This window comes from Anoplophora glabripennis, unplaced genomic scaffold (genome assembly GCF_000390285.2).
Source record: "Anoplophora glabripennis isolate ALB-LARVAE unplaced genomic scaffold, Agla_2.0 scaffold352, whole genome shotgun sequence".
NCBI lineage: Eukaryota > Metazoa > Arthropoda > Insecta > Coleoptera > Cerambycidae > Anoplophora > Anoplophora glabripennis.
The window spans coordinates 475,060-494,456 of NW_019417621.1; the positions used below are offsets into that span (position 1 = coordinate 475,060).

The window sequence follows — 19,397 nt, forward strand, 5'->3', positions numbered from 1 at the left end:
ATGGAGCTAAAAATAACGTTCTTTTAAAAGTTATAGATATTGAACATGGTCAAAGAGACATGCAATTTTCAGGAAATTTAAGATGTTTTCATTTTTTTTTCAGAAAATTTATGAAATCGAGAGCTATTCAAAAATAGAGTCTGTAAAAGGAAAATATTTCTCATTTATGATAAATGATAATATTTTGTTGCTCAGTAAAAAATTTGCCTTTGATAAATGTTTTAATCATATTTTTCAGTTTTTTATTTTCTGAAGCAATAATCTATCATATTTTTGAAATGACAAGTTATATATAAAATATAAACAAAAATCCAAAAACCTTTTTAACACGTATAGACAAAATGTTAGTTTTTCCAACAGTTACATTTTTTTCTCGTTAAATCAAATTTGATCCAAAATTTCTTACTGTACTATCTTCAAACAATATAATCAAGCAATTCCAAAAATATGGACTAGCAAATAAATTTAGTAACAACCCGTAGAAAATTCAAAGGACCGATTCGTACATACAAATTTACAAAATACAAATTCTATAGGAAGAAAAATAATAATTCCTAACTCGTAGAGAAAGTGATTGTAGAAAATAATTAACAATTGTTCTAAATGTCCCGCGATTAATCGTCTCCGACCATCGCTAAAAGCCCGTTTCAAAAATGAACCGCCATTCAATATTTACCGAGGTCACAAGCGCATACTTATTACTAAAATAATCGAAGTTTTTAATAGATGCTATTTTTACTAATGGTGGCGAATCATCAACTACTTCACATCTTAGTAATCCCATTATCCGCGTCAATAACATGTCCATGTCTGCCTCTGATTTGAAGCTTCGCATCGATCAATTTATTCGATCTAGCGGCACCCTAATCCCTGTCCTGTCGGCCTGGGGTGTCGATGAACAATCCAGGTTTTTTGCTGAGGGACGTTGTGAATGAGTTTGACACTTTGCTTCGTCGCGTGTATGGAACTTGTGTATGTATACAGGGTGATTCAAAAAACCGCTGACAGACTTCTAGGGTAGATAATACATAAAAAAATAAGACGAAAAGTTTTAATAAACATAGGGTCGCAAATGCCTCCTTAACGAGATACAGGGCGTCAAAGTTTCTGTAAAATTAAACATTGTCTGCAATAATTCCAAAATGCCTGAACATATCTATTTCAAATTTGCTATGCGTAGTTAGCACCTTAAGACCAATGTTTGATGTACTGCTCAAAATTTTATGAGCAGCAGTGGCGTAGAGACGGGGTCAACGTGACCCTTTTTTAAAAATATTTTCTACGCCACTGCTAATTTTGTCAAACGGACACTATTTTCGTGTAAAGTGTTCAAATGTCTATCGAATTGGTCTCTTGCAAAATTTGGATGAAAGCAACCATTTTTAAGAGAAACACCTTTGTAGAAAATTTGTAAATCCAATTTTATTTTCATTCATTTTAGTTTCGCATAGTAGGCTTGTGCTATTCAAAATAAAATTAAACATCGCCTGTCACTAATGTCAATGTGTACAAGTGAGTTAAGTAAACTAGATTATAAGCTTCTTTTTGTCATTTTTACGCTTTAATTTTACAGAAACTTTAACGCCCTGTATCTCGTTAAGGAGGCATTTGCGAGCCTATGTTTATTAAGACTTTTCGTCTTAATTTTTCAGGTATTACTTACCCTAGAAGTCTGTCAGCGGTTTTTTGAATCACCCTGTATATTTGACAGTTGCCACAAAGTTTCCGATGTCTATTAATAGTGCAATTTTTCCCAACTACATCTCTGTTATAGATTTCGAAAAATTATATAATAAACTCGATAATAGACTACATACACTTAGAAAGCAAAGAACACGCCAAGGCCATGACCATGGCTTTTATTAAAAAAATTAAATAAAATCTTTTAGTCCAAAATCATTACGGTTATTACAAATTTAAGAGCGCAAAAAATTTTTGGTTAAGATGTTAACATTCCAAAAGAAAGTTTAATTGTAGACGTTACACCGAAATATCACAAGAAAATTTCCTAAAACTTTTGTGACACTTTTTTATAGAAAGGCGAAAAAGATAAAATCCTTGTATAGGGTATTCCATATTTTCAATTTTAAAGCAGCGACGGCGACGGACGGTTAAATATCTTATGTTTCACGGGTGGCAAGTGCATTTTACGGTCTCGGTTGTTTCCATTACTCACGGCTACACCCTGACTCACGTCACGTCACCCCCCAATCGTAAAGTCACCTCTTGGTACATAAACTTTACGTCTCACTTCGATCGAACAGAGGAAAAGCAGGTTTCCGCTAAGAAGATCAGGCTGTGTGGCGTCGTTACTGAACTCATTTTATGTTTACCGTCAATCAACACCCACGAGCAATTAAAGGTTGTCTTTCGCCCTGCCCTACTCGTGTTCGCGTCTCCGAAACAGTGAAAGTTTTATTCGTGGGGAACATACGAGAGCGAATAAATCATGAATGCATTAAGTTTTCAGAGAATTACCGAACTGTCATTGTCTTAGTATTAAGTTATGGTGTTTATCGACCGTTTTTTTATAGGACGACATATTTATTGGCAATATGTTACAAATGACGATACGTGATAAGCATTGTCTTAAAGTATTCATTTGTGGCAGATGCGGAATAATTATGAAATGAGTACTTTTCCGTTTCTGGATAACGAAAGTACTGCTATGAATTGAATTTAATTTTTTCACGGATCTTTCGAATTTCTTCCAAATTCGATGAACGGCACTGGGTAAGAATAATTAAGTTGTTAACATTGGTGTAGAGTAGTTTCAAAATCTCATGAGCCGCGAAAGGCGTGGCGTATCCACATAATTCTTCTAATAAGCACGTTGTGAAAACATTGACTCAAAATTAGACCACGTGCCTCATTACAACCAGAAATGAATTAAGGCGCTCGGACATCAATAAAGTCAACTGGCGAACGTTTGTTATATATATTTTTATTGCTTAAATTAAAATAATAAAGAATAGAGCATTTTATTATGATATTTGTAATCGGAGCAAAGACTTGTTTAGCTACGAGAGCTCGAGATAGACTGTGAATAATGGATGTAATGTTTTTAGGACGTAGAATAATTTAGGCGACGGTGGGAATTATGTTTCTGCACATATCAAGGTCAAAGCTCATCAGATTTTGAAACAACTTTACCTAATGGTGTGTTATTCTGAGGTCACTAACATACAGCGCGTTTCTAAAATGTGATGCGGAATTAAAGTAGAAAACGAAAAAGACAACTCTAAAAAAAAGCTTAATACAAACAGAGCATCAAAATGCGTAGTAAAAAAGAAGCAGGGTGTAAAAATTTTAACATTAAATAACTTACTATAATAAGTAACATCAATCTTTTTCAAACGAGTGTGTAAAGTAATAATATTTTACAATCCAGTGAGAAAAATAAATTATTTACATTTTTTCCTGTCAAGATGACACTACTCACAGCTGTCAAACTGACATTTATTCAGTTGCTAATTAATTTGAACGATTTACAATTAGTGATTTGATTCAAATAGTATCTACTTAAAAAATAGATACAATTTTTTTCTGTAAATGTTTATCTAAGCACGTAGCAAATGTTAAATTCCTGCATTGAAAATAATGGTACGCATTTTCGAGCATTTATCTTTACTTTTGTTAAAATTTAATTGTTCTTTCTCTACATAATTTCACTATCTGTTTGTTATTGATTTTGTTATTATTTTCAATATTGTTACTGACTTTCTCATTTGCGTGGGTTTAGGTAGATTCTTTTATTATAAACGCATTTTGTTTTGGAAATTAAATATCTTTTCGTTAGCGTCGTGTTCCTCAATTCATTATCATTATTTATTGCTCACTAATTTTCGAATATCTTGATAACAAAAAAAGATATCGAACCCTTTTGGCGTCAAAATGTAGCTATTTTTTATGCTCTTCAAACTAACCTATAAAAAGTTTTATCCTGCTATTTCACTTTTTTGAGAAAACATGAAACAACCTAAACTTGGATAAATAGCGCCAATAAATAAACAACACTTTCGTTAGAAATTTCAAACTTATACTATATTCATCAATTTTTTGTGCTGAATTCATTTATGTAGAGAAAACTATAGCATTGCATTTAAAATTTTTGAGAAAAATCCATAAAACGGCATTCTTTTGAAATAACCCCATCTGTAAGTTTCCATATTGAGGTAAATTACATCACGCATTCACCACGAGATAAAGCATGAAAAGACCTTTCTAACGAGATATAACACTATGGGCTGATGAGCCAATTCTTAAAAAAATGCATTTTTCTGATCAAACACTAGGGACTTCCCCCACCCTTTCTGTCGAGAGATAGAACAAAATGTCAATAACAAAAGTTATACGCAGTGAATCCGGCTATTCATATTTGTACTATTTAATATATCTGAGTAGGAAACATTTCTGAGAAAAATTCAACTCTGTTTTGGTATGTAGATTGCACCCCCTAGCGGTCGAATTACGAACTTGAAAATATTTCCAGCGATTTTTCTTGGTCGATTTATTAATCAGATTTTTTTCCCGAAGCTCTAGGGCCTATACATTCTCTAATACCGTACCTCGCCGAACTTAGTGGGACACCCTGTACATTGGTGGTGTTAATAAAAAAAACAATAATACAAAATAGAATTTGCTATTTATCGATGAAAAAATAGTCTTTACATCTGTGTAAAATAAGGAAAAGTATACCTATAATTTCATGTCAAAAGGGCATTCCCCTGGCTTGAAAGCAACATAAATTTTCTACTGCCTGCAAAATTTTATGTTTTAAAAATGTGTGCATTAATTTTTAGTTCTTGAACAACCCTGCTTCAGATTTAAAATGAATATTATCAATACATTACAGTAGGTATCAGCAGTACTAAAATGTTTAGTATCTACATAGTAAAACATCGAAGTAAAAATATGAATCTGATTTTAGTGATTATTATTCTTTACTGTTTGTTTATATCGAATTTGGTAATTTGGTAATTTGGTGGTCTGATATAAAGCGAAGTATTATTGAATTATCGTTACAACTGCTTAAAAATAAATCTAAATCTCGTAAAATTATATTATAAATAATTGGAAAGCATGTAAGCAAAAGAGTGGCAGTCGGAACTCGAACATACCTAATATCTTGCGGCTAACCATTATTTATCTCGATTCCAGCAAATTTCGCCATGTGATATCCCATATCCCATCATATAAATAAATGAGCGCAGGCCCAGCGCGATACATATTAATTTTCATTATTTTGAGGAAGTTCAACATACACATAATCTCCGAAGGCATTCCTAGGATGTTTCGAACGTATTTCAGGTCAAGTGTTTTAAATAGTATGTAGACTGTGATTAGACTGGAATGCGCGCGTTGGTAAGACGATGAGGTCGAGGGTGCAGCGCAATCGTACCACCCGCAGATCATAGAACGCGAACTACGAACTCAAGAAATTTGCAAACGAGAGCAATAAGGCCATTTGCATAAGGAAATATTCATATAAAATGTTACATAAACAAAATATGTATTTAAAAAGTAAAGTTAACTATGATAATTAATTAATTAATTTTTGTTTATCATATTTCATCGTAATGATGACATTACTGGAAGCTTCATAACATTTATACTGGCAATTCTGTAATGTTCTATTACGTCGTTAATTTGGCAGTACCAACAATGATCAATAGTTGTAGCTAGTTGCAAACGGATACTCTATATGTAAGTTTTTGTTTTGGCATAATGTGTCACAACTGCATTTGCAAAAATACTTCTTTTATGGCCAACACGGCGAAAAATATTATTAATGAAACTGTCTGCTGAAGTGACAAAACACCAAATCATTTTTTAACAAATCTATTAGTTATTAAAGTAGCCGAGTTATCTATGAAAAAAATAAATTATTATTTGTGTCATTTCCTCCATCAACTGTTTTACAGTTTACAATTCTAATTAATTCTAAAATTTCGAAACACCCTATATCTCGAAAAAGAAGCTTTTCTGGGCACACACACATTCGTATGAACAATTTTGTTCACATCTGGCACAGAATACAAAATTAAAGTTTTCACGTATTTTACTTACATCTTATCAGTTTTAGTTATCAATTTTATTCGAGCTTTTACTATACTGAATTTATATTTTTATCAGTTTGAAATTGCTAAAATATCTGTTTGAATAAGGATTCTCTTTATTAAGTTTTCGTGATATTTAAAATTTCTTCCTTGTCTAATGTGTATTGCAGTATCATTGCTCAATAAACAAAATAGAACTTATACAAATTGTCAACCTTAAAAAAATAAAGTTCCTATGGATATTTGGCCCAAAATCCTGTGTTGAGACATACATGATAGTAAATGTACAAATGAGGTACATATGACATTTTATAATTCAAGAGAAATATAATTCATTCAAACTTTAGTAACAACTTTTTTTCTGTCCTGTAATATGGAATATTTTAGTAGGTGCGTAGATAAAGAGGAAATTTGTGATTTGTCTTTGAATGCTGTTACTTGTTTTTTAAATAGATTCAAATGGCTCAAAATCTTTTTCATGCAATGAATGAATATTAATTGTAAACAAATTGAAGTTTCTTCAGAAACAAGGGACTCTGGAACAGATTAATTTTTTTTTTTATTTGACCACCTCCATCGACTACTTAGTGATTTGTGTTGCACCGTCTTGACAACATGAAATATTGTATTGCAAGTACGAAAAGGTAATACAGAAGCAGACTTTAAATACAAAATTGAAAAAAAATTAATGATGTGTAGGTAAAGTTCCTTTGTGACTCATCATTTTTTTTTTAATTAAAATTATAAATCGAGTTTGTCCACCCTGTAGGCACATACTTCACGATCCAAAATCCCACAATATTTTCATCAAAAGATATAAATCAGTGCGAGGTTCAATTGCTAGTTAAATTCAAGGTACTATTACTCAGTATCTATTAATAATACGAATTATTATTACATCAACTAACGAAAATGTTATGTTGATTCAATGTGATATGATATGCGTTACATTTTTAAGCGATGTTCAGGTATTTTTATAATTTCCTTATTGTAAGGAAACAAATTAGTAAAATGGTATTTGTCAGTAAAACTGCCTGGACTAGGATCTGTAGAATTTAGAAATATTTAATTTTATTCAAATTTAAGAACGCTCTTCAATTTTTCAGTTTGTAATCAGCAATACAAACGTTAAGTGGATGATTTTCACATTTCAATAAAAGGACACATCATTTTCCTTAGAAATATAAGCGATAATATGGTTGGATATCTTGAAAAACACACCATACCTATTTTTAGTATTAAGTGGTTACTAAATAAAATTTATCAATAAATTGTTCAATTAAGAAAACCATACAACTGACGATATGGTTTTATAGAAAATTTTTATTTTTAAATTTGATTCAGAAAGACAATTTCATGACTAAATCAAATGTATCTAATTTTTAATATACAGGATGTGTAAAATGAATACAATAGCATTGCTGGCATGGGACATTTCATGCCAAATTCATTCTCATACTTAGCTAATTTATCGTTTTTATTCCAATGTACATATATGCTATAAGATTTTTAATCGGATTTTTAGTTAACTTTGTTGGACCCTCTTTTTGATATTTTCCAAATTACTAGAAATTCGATATATCAAACACAAAATTGTTAAAAAAATTCTCAGGCACATCGATTAATATTATAAGTTGCGCGCTTTATCAACAGAAAAATATTACAGGGTGTCAATTAGGAGATATGACGACATCGACGATTTCATTAAATGGCAATCAAAGTGTTTTTTTTTGCTTTATTTTTGAAAAGCATGCAAAATCTTTTCAAAGATGTATCATACATAATTACGAGAAGAAAATCTTTCAAGAAATAAACGTTAAAACCCATGGATATATTTGATGAATCGATGAACCAAAAATGAATATAAAAAATAATTGATTTACGAAAAAAATATACATTTTCGTGTTTAAACCACGAAAAACATTTTTTGTGTTTAAGTATCATGATTTGAAATGAAATTTTGTGCAGATTTCAAAAATGAGATATATAGGCATGTTATTTTAAAAATTGTAAGATAGTGTTATAACCGAAAAAAAGGTACTATAGAGAAATATCGCGTACGCAACTGAAAAAAACTGTAAAAAAAAACCTCTACGAAAATGAATTACTTTCACAACCAAAACAGTTATAGAACATCTTTGAAAACGACCAAGATTTAACAACGCCCTGTATAGAAATAAATCAAGGTATCGAGATGCGGTTTTCACCAACTTTTTTCAAAAAATCGGGGAGAAACCCCCTAAAGATTTCGAATTTGGTCCACTACACCAAACGTAAACAGATTTTGTTTTTGTTATTTGTTCTTATCAGTAGTTTATGCCACAGTAAGGCGATCGACGCTGCTAATTACGATTTCATACTGCCTACAAATTAGTAGGTCGCTCTCTGCCAGTAGGTATCGCAAACTAATACTTCGTGCCAGTAGGTATCGAGTAGCAGTGAAAATTACGATATAATATACTTTGTAGGTTATAACTCGCCCACACAAATAGAAAGGATACACGAGCTGCACACATATGTTCTACCGAGTGTTCTACCGAAAAGTATATTACAAATTACATTATACGCAATCTATTTTACGCGCCAGTGCGTAGTAGTATTTCAATCTGCACACTAGTGTTTAAAATGACCAGTGGTATCTTAAAATCAATAAGTATGTAATATTTCCAAATGTAGTTATATGTAAATTATCAAGATTAGTAATAGATTATTTTAATAAATTCTTTTTGAATAATTATTATTATCAATTTGACAAATTGAAAAGGAGTAAATGACAATATGACCTATACATATACGCTAAGTAAAATATAAATTTATTTTTCGCACTAGTGTGTAAAATATTTACGCACTAATGTGAAACAGTTTGATTTTATCCACGGTAATAAAGATCCATTTTTTTTAAATACCGAAGAATCCATGACCCGAGAAGAAGTGTTAGCAACAATGCGTTTGTTATTCTCTTTTTAACCTGCTCGAGGAAGTGAAATACTCATCGCCCGAGAATTATTTATGTCTAATTAAACCCATTAGGTGGAAATGTCGCGGTGGCGTGTCTTATGAGAACTGTGGAGAAGCCCCCTCCCCGCTCGTTATTAACGTTGGCTCGCATAAACAGCCAGGATATCCCGGACAATGAGTAAGCAGAAACCGCACAAATGGTCGCCTTAGCGGCCGCGACAGTTTTCCTGGAAAATCAGCGATTTGTGAAAGACTACACGCGACGGCGACGAGCACCACCTTTGAATCGTCGGACTTCCAAGATCTACCTCCAGGAACATAGCATAGCATTGGTGTAACGTGCTCGCTGTACATACACTTAGTGTACTGTGCACATACTATCGTACTATGCGAACACTAGTGTACTGTGGAGAGAATGAAGTGATGTGCATACACTAGTATATTGTGCTTAAATTAGTACATTGTGCATGTATTAGTGTATTGTACACGCATTAGTGTATTGTGCATTCAAGTGTACAAAATACGTTAACAGTTAACAGTCGGAAATTCTGAATTCTCTGTTATACGTATAAGTACATTAGATGGAACAGTACTAGTGCTGATACACTCGTGTGCCTAATATAGGTTTGTTGCTAGCCATAGACAAGTGGAAGTAAAATCGTAAATAGTGCTTAAAATCTGTTATACCGAGTGATTCAGTTTGGTATTCGCGGCCCTGTATCTCTTTTATTTTAACAAATAGCTATAACAAACCCTATATATTTTTTAATCGCCGCTCAAACTCTATCAATGACATTATTAGATCGTCTCCATGGTAACATATGTCAAAATTGCTATAGTCAACTGTATTTGTTCAAATGGCACACTATATATTTTTTTATCAATTCTGGGAGATATTTTTTTTACGTTCAGCTATGTAAGGAAGTCTATAGTTTCATTAGAAATGTTGCTAGAAAAACAGCAAAAAAGATCAACCCTACTTTTAGTAACTTTATTCTGAAAAATGATAGCCAGCTGCGGAAACAACTGAATCTTGACGTTTCTAAATAACGTTTTGTCAAAATAATTGACATTTTGTACCTACATATTCGCCATTGTTAGTGCCTAAACGTTGACTAAATTTGTAGATAATCATCTGTTTATCTGTCATTAAAAATTTCAAAACCACCATGTATTTGCATTTGATTTGTAATCCCATTCTTAAAAAAAAAGATGTCTTAAATGTTTCGAAAAATGAGTAATTTTTTTTAATCTAAAATAAGTCTACCTTACTGTTGAATATATCGAACATATCTCTAAAACTATTGGGTTTACAAGATTTTGTTAGCAATACACTTTTAAATACAACCTGATAGTGTTCTAAAAAAAATCATTGACGTAGAGAAATTTTAGACTCTGAATAATGACACCAAAAAAAAATTTGTTAAAATATGAATGTAAATAATTTTCTTGTATTTTTTTGTTCTCAGAAATAAAACTGCAAATCAAGCGCACTAATCGAATTTCCAAAATACTCAGCAGCCTTGAAATTCTGGAACTTTAAAAAATATTGACTATCTCCATCACTGGTTGTTTGCAAAGGAGTAGGTCCGCTAAGGCCGGTTTTTGGCCTAATTTACTTTTGGTTGAAAAAATCTGAAAAACATTTTTTTACTATCTACTACCAATACTCAATCGTTTCCACCCTAAACAGGCCAACCCCCTATGAATAAAACGAAAAAGAAAAAATCAATAATTATACATACATGTTTGTGCATATTTGATAAGCCACTTTGAATTTCGTGATTCTGAATTCATAATTGTAATCAGTGATCCAAGAAAGTTTCTATAAACAAATATTTGATGATTATGAAGATCTCTTTAATTTGTTTGTCCGCCATATGGAATACGTCATTTTGAATTTTGTAATTCTGCCTTCAGATTCGTAATCAGAGACCCAAAAAACCCCACTACACAAAAATTCATGCATTTTAAAGACATTTTAATTTTTTGTCCGCCATGTTGAATCCGCCAGTTTGAATTTCGTGATTTAGATAGAGTCCAGATTCATAATCATAGACCCAAAAAACACCATTACAAAAAAATTTATGCATTTTCAAGACATTTCAATTTTCTTGTACGCCATATTGGATCCGCCATTTTGAATTTCGTGATTCTCAGACCAGATTCGTGATCAGCAAGCCAAAAAACTCTTCGTATGTAAGATTCATAGGAATTGAATGTCTTTCGCATCTCTAAGCTCTTTAAAGATTCCTCCAATAAGCGATGGTTTCCCCGGCATTTAAGGGGGTGGAGGGGGAAAGGAGGGTGAGGAAGTTGGTCCGTTTAGGGTGGAAACGATTTAGTATTGCTAGTAGGTACTAAAAAAAAAAATTTCAATTTTTTTCAGCCAAAAATAAATTAGGTCAAAAACCGGCCTTAGGTTCCATCCTCCTTTAATGATTTTTTTCTCTAGCACAGATTTTTTTAAATTTTAATCAAACATATTTCGATATATTTGCGTGAATGTGATATTTTTCAAAAACTATAATATACTGTATTCCGAAACTTACCACGGTGGGCAGGAAGCAACTTTAAATCGCATAAAAATGACGACAAAAACTGAATGTGGCGATATATTTGTACTTGAAAATAGAGTCAAAAGCAGTTTGAATTGAAATCCTAGCTGCTCCTGTTTATAAGATATTCTAATTTTTGTTTTTTTTTATAGGAACATTTTATGAAATATAATATATAAGAATTACGATGGTTAAAAACATTCTTATGGAATTTTGAATAGATAATGTCTTAAATTTTGTATAACTAATGAATTTTGAATTTTTATTTACTAAAATCTTTTAATGAAAAATTGTATATTTAATAACCGGATGTCTTTTTGAATCTTTATATTGAATGTTCCACAATACTGATGCAGATTAAAATTATGAGTAGAAGGAAACTTTCCTTATTGTTTTTTCCATTTTCATATTTTGTACTAAAATCTGGAATATTTTTATGAAAAATCTTATACCCTACCAATCAGGTGTTTTTTGCAACTTATGTACAGGATGATTCGTAAAACTTACACAGGTGGATTAAATTTTTCATTTTTCATTTTTCATTTTTTTAATTTTTTCTTTAAATCTTTTGAAGAAAAGTCGCTTTTTTAAAAATCCATATACTAGATGTTCTAAAGAATTAAGGGCAGTTTTGTTTCTTTTCAATTTTAGCTTTGCCTTTATTTACTACAGTCTTTTAATGAAAATTTGTATATTTATTAAGCAGATGTTTTAACTTATTATTTTACCATTTCTGCCTCACCTACGTAGTCTTTGGATGAAAAATTTTATATTTACTAACCAGATGCCCTTTTTTGAAGTTTAGAAGAAACTTTTCTTATTATTTTCTCCAGCGGGGCCTACTCTTTTATGAAAAACATTCTCATCAAACTTTTATGTACAGGGTGTGTAAAAAACCAAAGTAGAGAGTGTTTCAAAAAATGTTATATCTACTAACCAGCGAGGAGAGCACCGCGAAGCGGTGCTCGGGCCGTGCGCAGCGCGGACCGAGGGCCGAAGGCCCGAGAGGAAGGTCAAACTTCGCGTCAGCGAAGTTTGCCTACCTTTCTAGTAATAACTTAAAATATGAAAGATCAATTTCTGACATGTATACGTACGTACACACACACACACACGTACGTGCGCGCAAGTATATTTCTTTTAAATTACGAAAATTAGTTATTCTATAAGTTTTTTTTTTTCAATCTAACATGTACCGTACATATTGTTTAATTTATCCCCAAGAAAATATAATTATATTGATTGTATATTGAATTAGATGGCGCTTTGCTATCCACAATCGGAAAATTGAAATTTCAAACATATATAAGCTTTTTTTAGCGTCGTAGATTTTCTTTTTTCAATTGCAGGTCTCAAATAGATTTATCTAAATATCGATTATAACAGTTTCCCATGTTTGGGAAATAAAATGTCTCTTCATCCATGTCTCTTCTCCGTTTAATAAAAATATCAATAAACTCCGTAGGTAATGCTTTAAAAAGCACAGATGTTTCTCTAGATCATTTGAAACAAGCAATTGTGCTCTTGAACAACGATGGCTTAGGAGTATGGTCTGAACAAGCTGAGGAATCCATTCACATAGAGTTTGTTAAATTTTGGGAAAGATTTAAAACAAAATTTGATCGAAGATCAATCTTTCCCAAAACGATTTAAAAAAGAAGTAGCTGCTTTTTATGTCAGCACATCTAAAATTACATTTGAGATTACTTACTATACCATATAATTTTAAAATTAATTACAAATATTTACTTTTTCTTCTCTATTATTCTAAAACTTTAAATATTAAAAAATGATAAACATAAAAAAAATTAAAACAAAACAATAAAATGAAAAAAATAACAATCAAAAAGAAAAAGTTACCTCGACGTGGTGCACCTTGGAAACGTGTAAAATCGGCTAAAAACTTACTTGCAAGGGTATATATAATATGTACGAGGCGTACAGAGACGCCTGTGAATGAGTGGCCCCCCATGACATGCCTAGCCTTATATTCTTTGAATTTTTTATACTAAATAGATATAATATATATTTTTTTCATAGTTTAATTCATTATTTATTCAAAATTTGGCATAAAAAAAGTTTTTAACCATCGTGATTCTTAAATATTGTATATATCACAAATTCTTGCTAAAAAAAAAACGAAAAATTTGAATATCTTACAAACAGGAGCAGCTAGGATTTCAATTCAAACTGATTTTGAATCTATTTTCAAGTACAAATACATCGCCGCTTTCAGTTTTTGTCGTCATTTTTATGCGATAAAAAGTTGCTTCCTGCCCACCGTGTTACGCCGCTGATATAGACGTTCTTACTAAAATGACTCAAAAATTTACCTAAAATATTTTTACATATTTAAATTATATCCTGTAGGTAAACAACTTAAAATTAGAAGACTGAATTTAACCAAGTGGAACTCCCTGCGTGAAATGATGCACCCCTTTTGAAATACAGGATGTTTATTATATAACATTAAACTTTTTTAAATGGTTTCACACTCGGTTTCACATACGTACATGCGTGGCGAGTAAATGGTATTCAATGAATGATCCATGAATTAATGTCATAAGGAAAAGTCTATTTAAACGTAGGTAGGTATGTATGTCTAAAAACATTTATTTCAAAAATATAGGTTGCTTCACATCAACAATCAAATAAGATTGTTTCTCATCATTCTATATTTTTAAAATTAGGCGTTTTCGCACTTATGCATATCCTTATTATTTGACAGAGAAATCGGAACATAGCTCTTATAAACCAATAGGTACATACAAGCTCTACAAATCAGCTCTTAATATCACGCAAATACCTTGCGTGTACTATCAGTCTCTATCGAGGTCTCTATTTTATCATTTGTTATGTAATTTTTCCCGGATACCTCAGATACTCTATAGAATATACCCGAGTTTGAATAGGCATTGAGTTTTATGGGGAAAAATAAATAGTTTTATTATAACGCAATTTTCTGATCATCTCAAAGTGATAAGGACGCCGCTCATACTGATAAAGTAAATTCAGAATACAAAGTGCAGAAACCATTGAAACAATTAATTCATTAACGCGATAATATAACGAGGCTACAGATAATACCGCTGATAACGCCGATGTATTCAAATTAATTTCCAAACAAAGGACAGTAAAAATGCAGTAATTAATGCACACGAAATGACACCTGCCTTCTATTCCATTTCCGTTGTGTATGTAGGACAAAAAGGTGCGTTAGTAGGTATAAAAATAACATTTTAAATGGGCGGATCGAAATATTATTAAGATTAACTATACCGTGCATGTCGTTTTTGTCGCATACGCAATTACACTGAAAGTCTAAATCTGCCGCACCTTGATCTGCACATATTTTAAGTTTTAATTCACTTTTATCGATATTCAGATTTATTTTGATAAGTTCTTTTAAGTTTTCGTTGAAACGCAGTATATAAAAACGTTTAAATTTAATAAATTAAATTATTTAAACAATTAACATCCTACTTTTTTACTTTTATTTGTAGATTTACAAATTATTTAGGATGATTAACAAACGGTGACCAAAAATGTACCTCGTATTCTTTGATGAATTTTAAATTAATTTTTATCTGGGATATTTCATTAAAAAGATACAAGATACTAAAACAAATATTTTTAATTTTTTTTAAAATAATTTAAAAACTAGTACTTCAGTGAAATAATTTGAAATGGGGCACATGTATTTATGTAAAAATTGTCCAAAATCTAAGGTCTTTTCCTAAAATTTAGATGCTCCAGTGGCGAAGATACAGGGTATCGGTGACATATTTTTCTAAATAAAATAGTAGGGTAATAATCACGATATTTTCGTATTCGTTTTTCAATTTTCTATAAATTACCACTCGCTTAGTTTTTCGAAAAAGGTCTGATTTTCGAGTAAAACTTTAAAAACGAACTAAAAACACACTTCGATAATCTATAATCGAATAAAATGCGGTTTAAAATTACACAGTAGGCTGCGATAGCAGCTTTGACATTCTGAGCAGTTAGAAGAAAGAATAAAAAATAATGTCTTTCATCAGATTCACGCAACAATAAATTTCGAATAAACTACATTTTCGTAAAAAGATGTCGCACCCGTGTCCGTGGAAATTGAGGTATTTTTGAACATTTACTATAATAAAATCATTAAAATGATGACTAATTTAATTAATTTCTTTATTCAAATAAATAACCGAATGATTAGTGCTTGTCATGTAATTTAAGTAAAAGTGTTTTCAGTTTGTTTTTTAAGTTTTACTTGAAAATCAGTTTTTTTTTCGAAAAACATAAAAGAGTAGTAATTTGTAGAAAATTGAACGGCGAATCCGATAATATCATTATTGTTATCGTACAGCAGTGGCGTATTATTTTATTTAGAAATATATATTTTATCTCCGCCACTGAAACATCTAAATTTTAGGAAAAGGCCAAAGATTTTAGCAATGTTTATATACACACATGTGCCCAATTGCAAATTATTTCATTTACTAGTTTTTAAATTATTTAAAAAAATTAAAAACATTTTTTTGTTTAACACCCTGTATCTTTTTAACGACGCGTCCTAGATAAAAACTTTATACGAAAAACTCCCCTTAACATTCACCAAAGAATACAAGGTTTCATTTTTGGTCACCGTTTGTGATTCACCCTGTATAATACTTCATATTTTTACTATATTTATTCATAGGAAGTACCTATGTAAATAAATAAAAAATATAATACATAATTTCATTTAAACGTGCAATCGAGCGTGCAATAGTACTTAATTGGAAGATGTGTTAAATTAAGTATATCCACGATCCAACAAATAGTTGCTGAAAATATTTATCAGTATCGCGAATAATAGCTCAAAATAGTACAATTTTTCTATGGCATTAACTTAATTTGAATTAATATAATCCTAATCGCGTAAATAATATAAGTGCCACCTAATCTACGATAAACAAGCCGATTTTCCCGTTTCAATAAAAAAAAAAGAAAGAGAAATTTAGCGATAACGTTTTATCTTTAGGTAATACAAATTTATAAATAACACATAGATAGTGTTATTTTTACAAGTATTCTTGGTAGCGGTAACAAATGGATTAAATGTTATATAAATATTAATTTTTATTCTAATAAGGAAAATGCTTGTCCGAATCGATTTACGTAGTGCCAAAATAAAATTTGAGTTACACATAACTTCAATCAATCAAATATAACCTCAAATAAAAGTCACTGGGACTAAGATCTGGCGGACCTAGTGGCCATTCTTTTTTTATGTAAGTGTAATGATGTACATTCAAATTTAACTTTATTTTGAGTTTTCTTTCACCTTCCGTACCTATATCCGCCTGTTAGACTGAATTCTAAAGTGAAGTGAAATCAAATCGAATTAATTTGTTAATTTATAAGTATAAGGGTGCGAACAAACGTAAGTGCAAGTCTCGCTGTAAGATTCATCAAGCATCCATGAACCCTTTTGTGCAATTATGTGCAACTGTCCACAGCCACCATACGGTACGCTTGCTCAATGACAGTTTGTGCTTGAATCATCGTGCTTCAAGCAATCTTTGTGCCGTTTGTACGATCAAAATGTTGGTGCGAAATTGTCCAACAAACGCTCAGTCTGCGCTTGTCAAACGTCCAATTACGTATGTATCCATCTTTACCTTGGTTTCATGGAATTTATTATCACCAGGAAGTTACGAGAAAACCACGACTAAAGCACGATTTTTTTAGATAAATTGCAAAAGAATATCGTAAAGAATACTGGGAAATTATTCTTATTTACATAAAACTATTTTTGTAAGGATGTAAAAATGATATCTGTGATGTGTCCTACATCTCTCGTTATAGTTATTTACGAGTAGGCTAGAAATTGTTTGTATATGACAAAGAAGTAGGTGAAGGTAAATAAATGTCCATTACCATCATCCGCTGAATGATACTACTGAAGATAATATAATAAATTACCAACAAACAACAGCAAATAAAACAGACATGTCAGAAAACTACATTTTTATATTTGCTCTCATAATTGCAACCTGTTCTGTATGTATTCCTACTCCTAAGAATTTGAAGCGTCCTAATACCTACATACATAAAAAAAATATATTAATGTAGGAATACTTATCTTTTTTATTTCCCATAAACGCTTGTGACATATTTAAACCGACTGATTTATTAATTTGTGGCTTGTACCCTTGAATTTATGCAAATTACAACACAGTATGATGTGCTGCTTTGATAATAACAATTAGCAGATGTGTACAAGATCAACTACAAGCAAGGAATTTCTGTTTTGGTGAATCATTCGCATACAGACTGTAAAAAATTAGCCAATTGGTGTATACTATGATGACACATACATTCTAATGATTGCCATACATTGAAATATTATTCAAAGTACGAAAAAATAACTGCTTAGAAATGATTGACAGCAGAGTAGGTACATAATTTGCCGATATCTTATCTGATAACTGCTATCGGCTTTCACTGCTATTGATTTCAATAAATAAATAGATTTTAACTATTTCCCAATTCATTATTTGTTTTTGAAACTTTTTTAAGTACCCCGGTGATAAAAAAAAATGAAACACCTGCTAACCCTAACAGTGGGGATTGTTTAGGCAAAGGAATGTTTCCACATGAACATTTTCAAAATATGTAGAAAAAATATTATTTAAGTGTAAGTATCTATTAAATTACACCTTGGTGACTTCTATTCATCTACCAAGAACTTTCATTTTCTTAATCGGCGTTTTAATATAAAATAAAATATGTTTAAGACAGCATTATAACCTTACTTTGTAACTGTCAATATTTCACTGAGAATTCTGTCCTATAAGACAGAAGGTAACTGTCAAAATGATTTGTTTTGTTGTTTTTTCCTAGGTAGCTAAATAAATAAGTGGTGAAAAAGGTAAAGACTCACGTAGATTAGACCGGAGTAATATCTGTCTTTGAGATTGTGCAGAACACAGGCCTCATTCAGACAGGTAAGCTCAGCCATGTCCTCGACCTTGTCGAATTTCGGCGGGTTCATCTTTTGGATGTCATCCTTGGCCACGGTGGTTCTTTTGCCGGTCTCCTGAATTTCGACCTCGACCTCGTCGCCGCGCTCGCCCTTTATGCTGGCGGCCACGAAGCCCTGCGTCTCGTGGGGCACCCAAACCAGTCGTTTCTGGGTCCATTCCGCCTGTGTGGCCGGGTCGTTGTAATTGTTCCTGTCCACACACAAGAATTTCAGTTCTGGATCGTAACGATCCCTCGCATCGGCGTCAGCCATGGTTAGCTAGACAATGTGAAACAAAAAATCCGCACTCACACAGAAAAAACAATTGTCGATCACACAGAAAATCACATCTAACGTCGAATGAAAGAAATATTCCTACGTACGCACTGGATCGTTAAATACTGCGAATACGGCACGGTTTTTGGTGTTTTTTTCCTAGACAGATTCACCGGTTTTGCTACTCCCTGCCGTTCTCGCCGTCTGTGAATGACAGTTTACTTGCGTTGAGGTTGAGTTAACGGAGTCAACCGTCTGTGCCTGCGCTCCATCGCCACGCCCGGCGTTGCCAGATTTCGCAAAATTAACTTGGTTTGGCTACAGGGTGTTCGGAATTACCTAAACCAAATTTTACTTGGTGATACAACTCTCAAAATAAAAAAATACCATTGACATGGGTCGGAAAATGTTTAGTTTACGAAATACGAGGTGTTCAAGTTGACGTTCACGAAAATGGGTCTTTGTATAAATCAATTTTAATAAGCGTAAATAAAGATAAATAAATGAAAATTTACTTATGTACCTACTTCACAATTTGTTCTTCATAAG

General features: G+C 31.8%; 1 protein-coding gene across 1 annotated transcript in view; it reads right to left on the reverse strand.

Annotated features, from left to right (window-relative positions):
• LOC108910073 (myosin heavy chain, non-muscle) overlaps positions 1–19,068 on the reverse strand; it is a 176,147-nt gene extending 157,079 nt beyond the window's left edge. Inside the window, exon 1 of the mRNA XM_018714569.2 lies at positions 18,492–19,068. Coding sequence (XP_018570085.1) covers positions 18,492–18,845 — 354 coding nt within the window. The 5' untranslated portion in view covers positions 18,846–19,068. The remainder of the gene's footprint in view (positions 1–18,491) is intronic.
• Between the last annotated feature and the right edge of the window lie 329 nt (positions 19,069–19,397).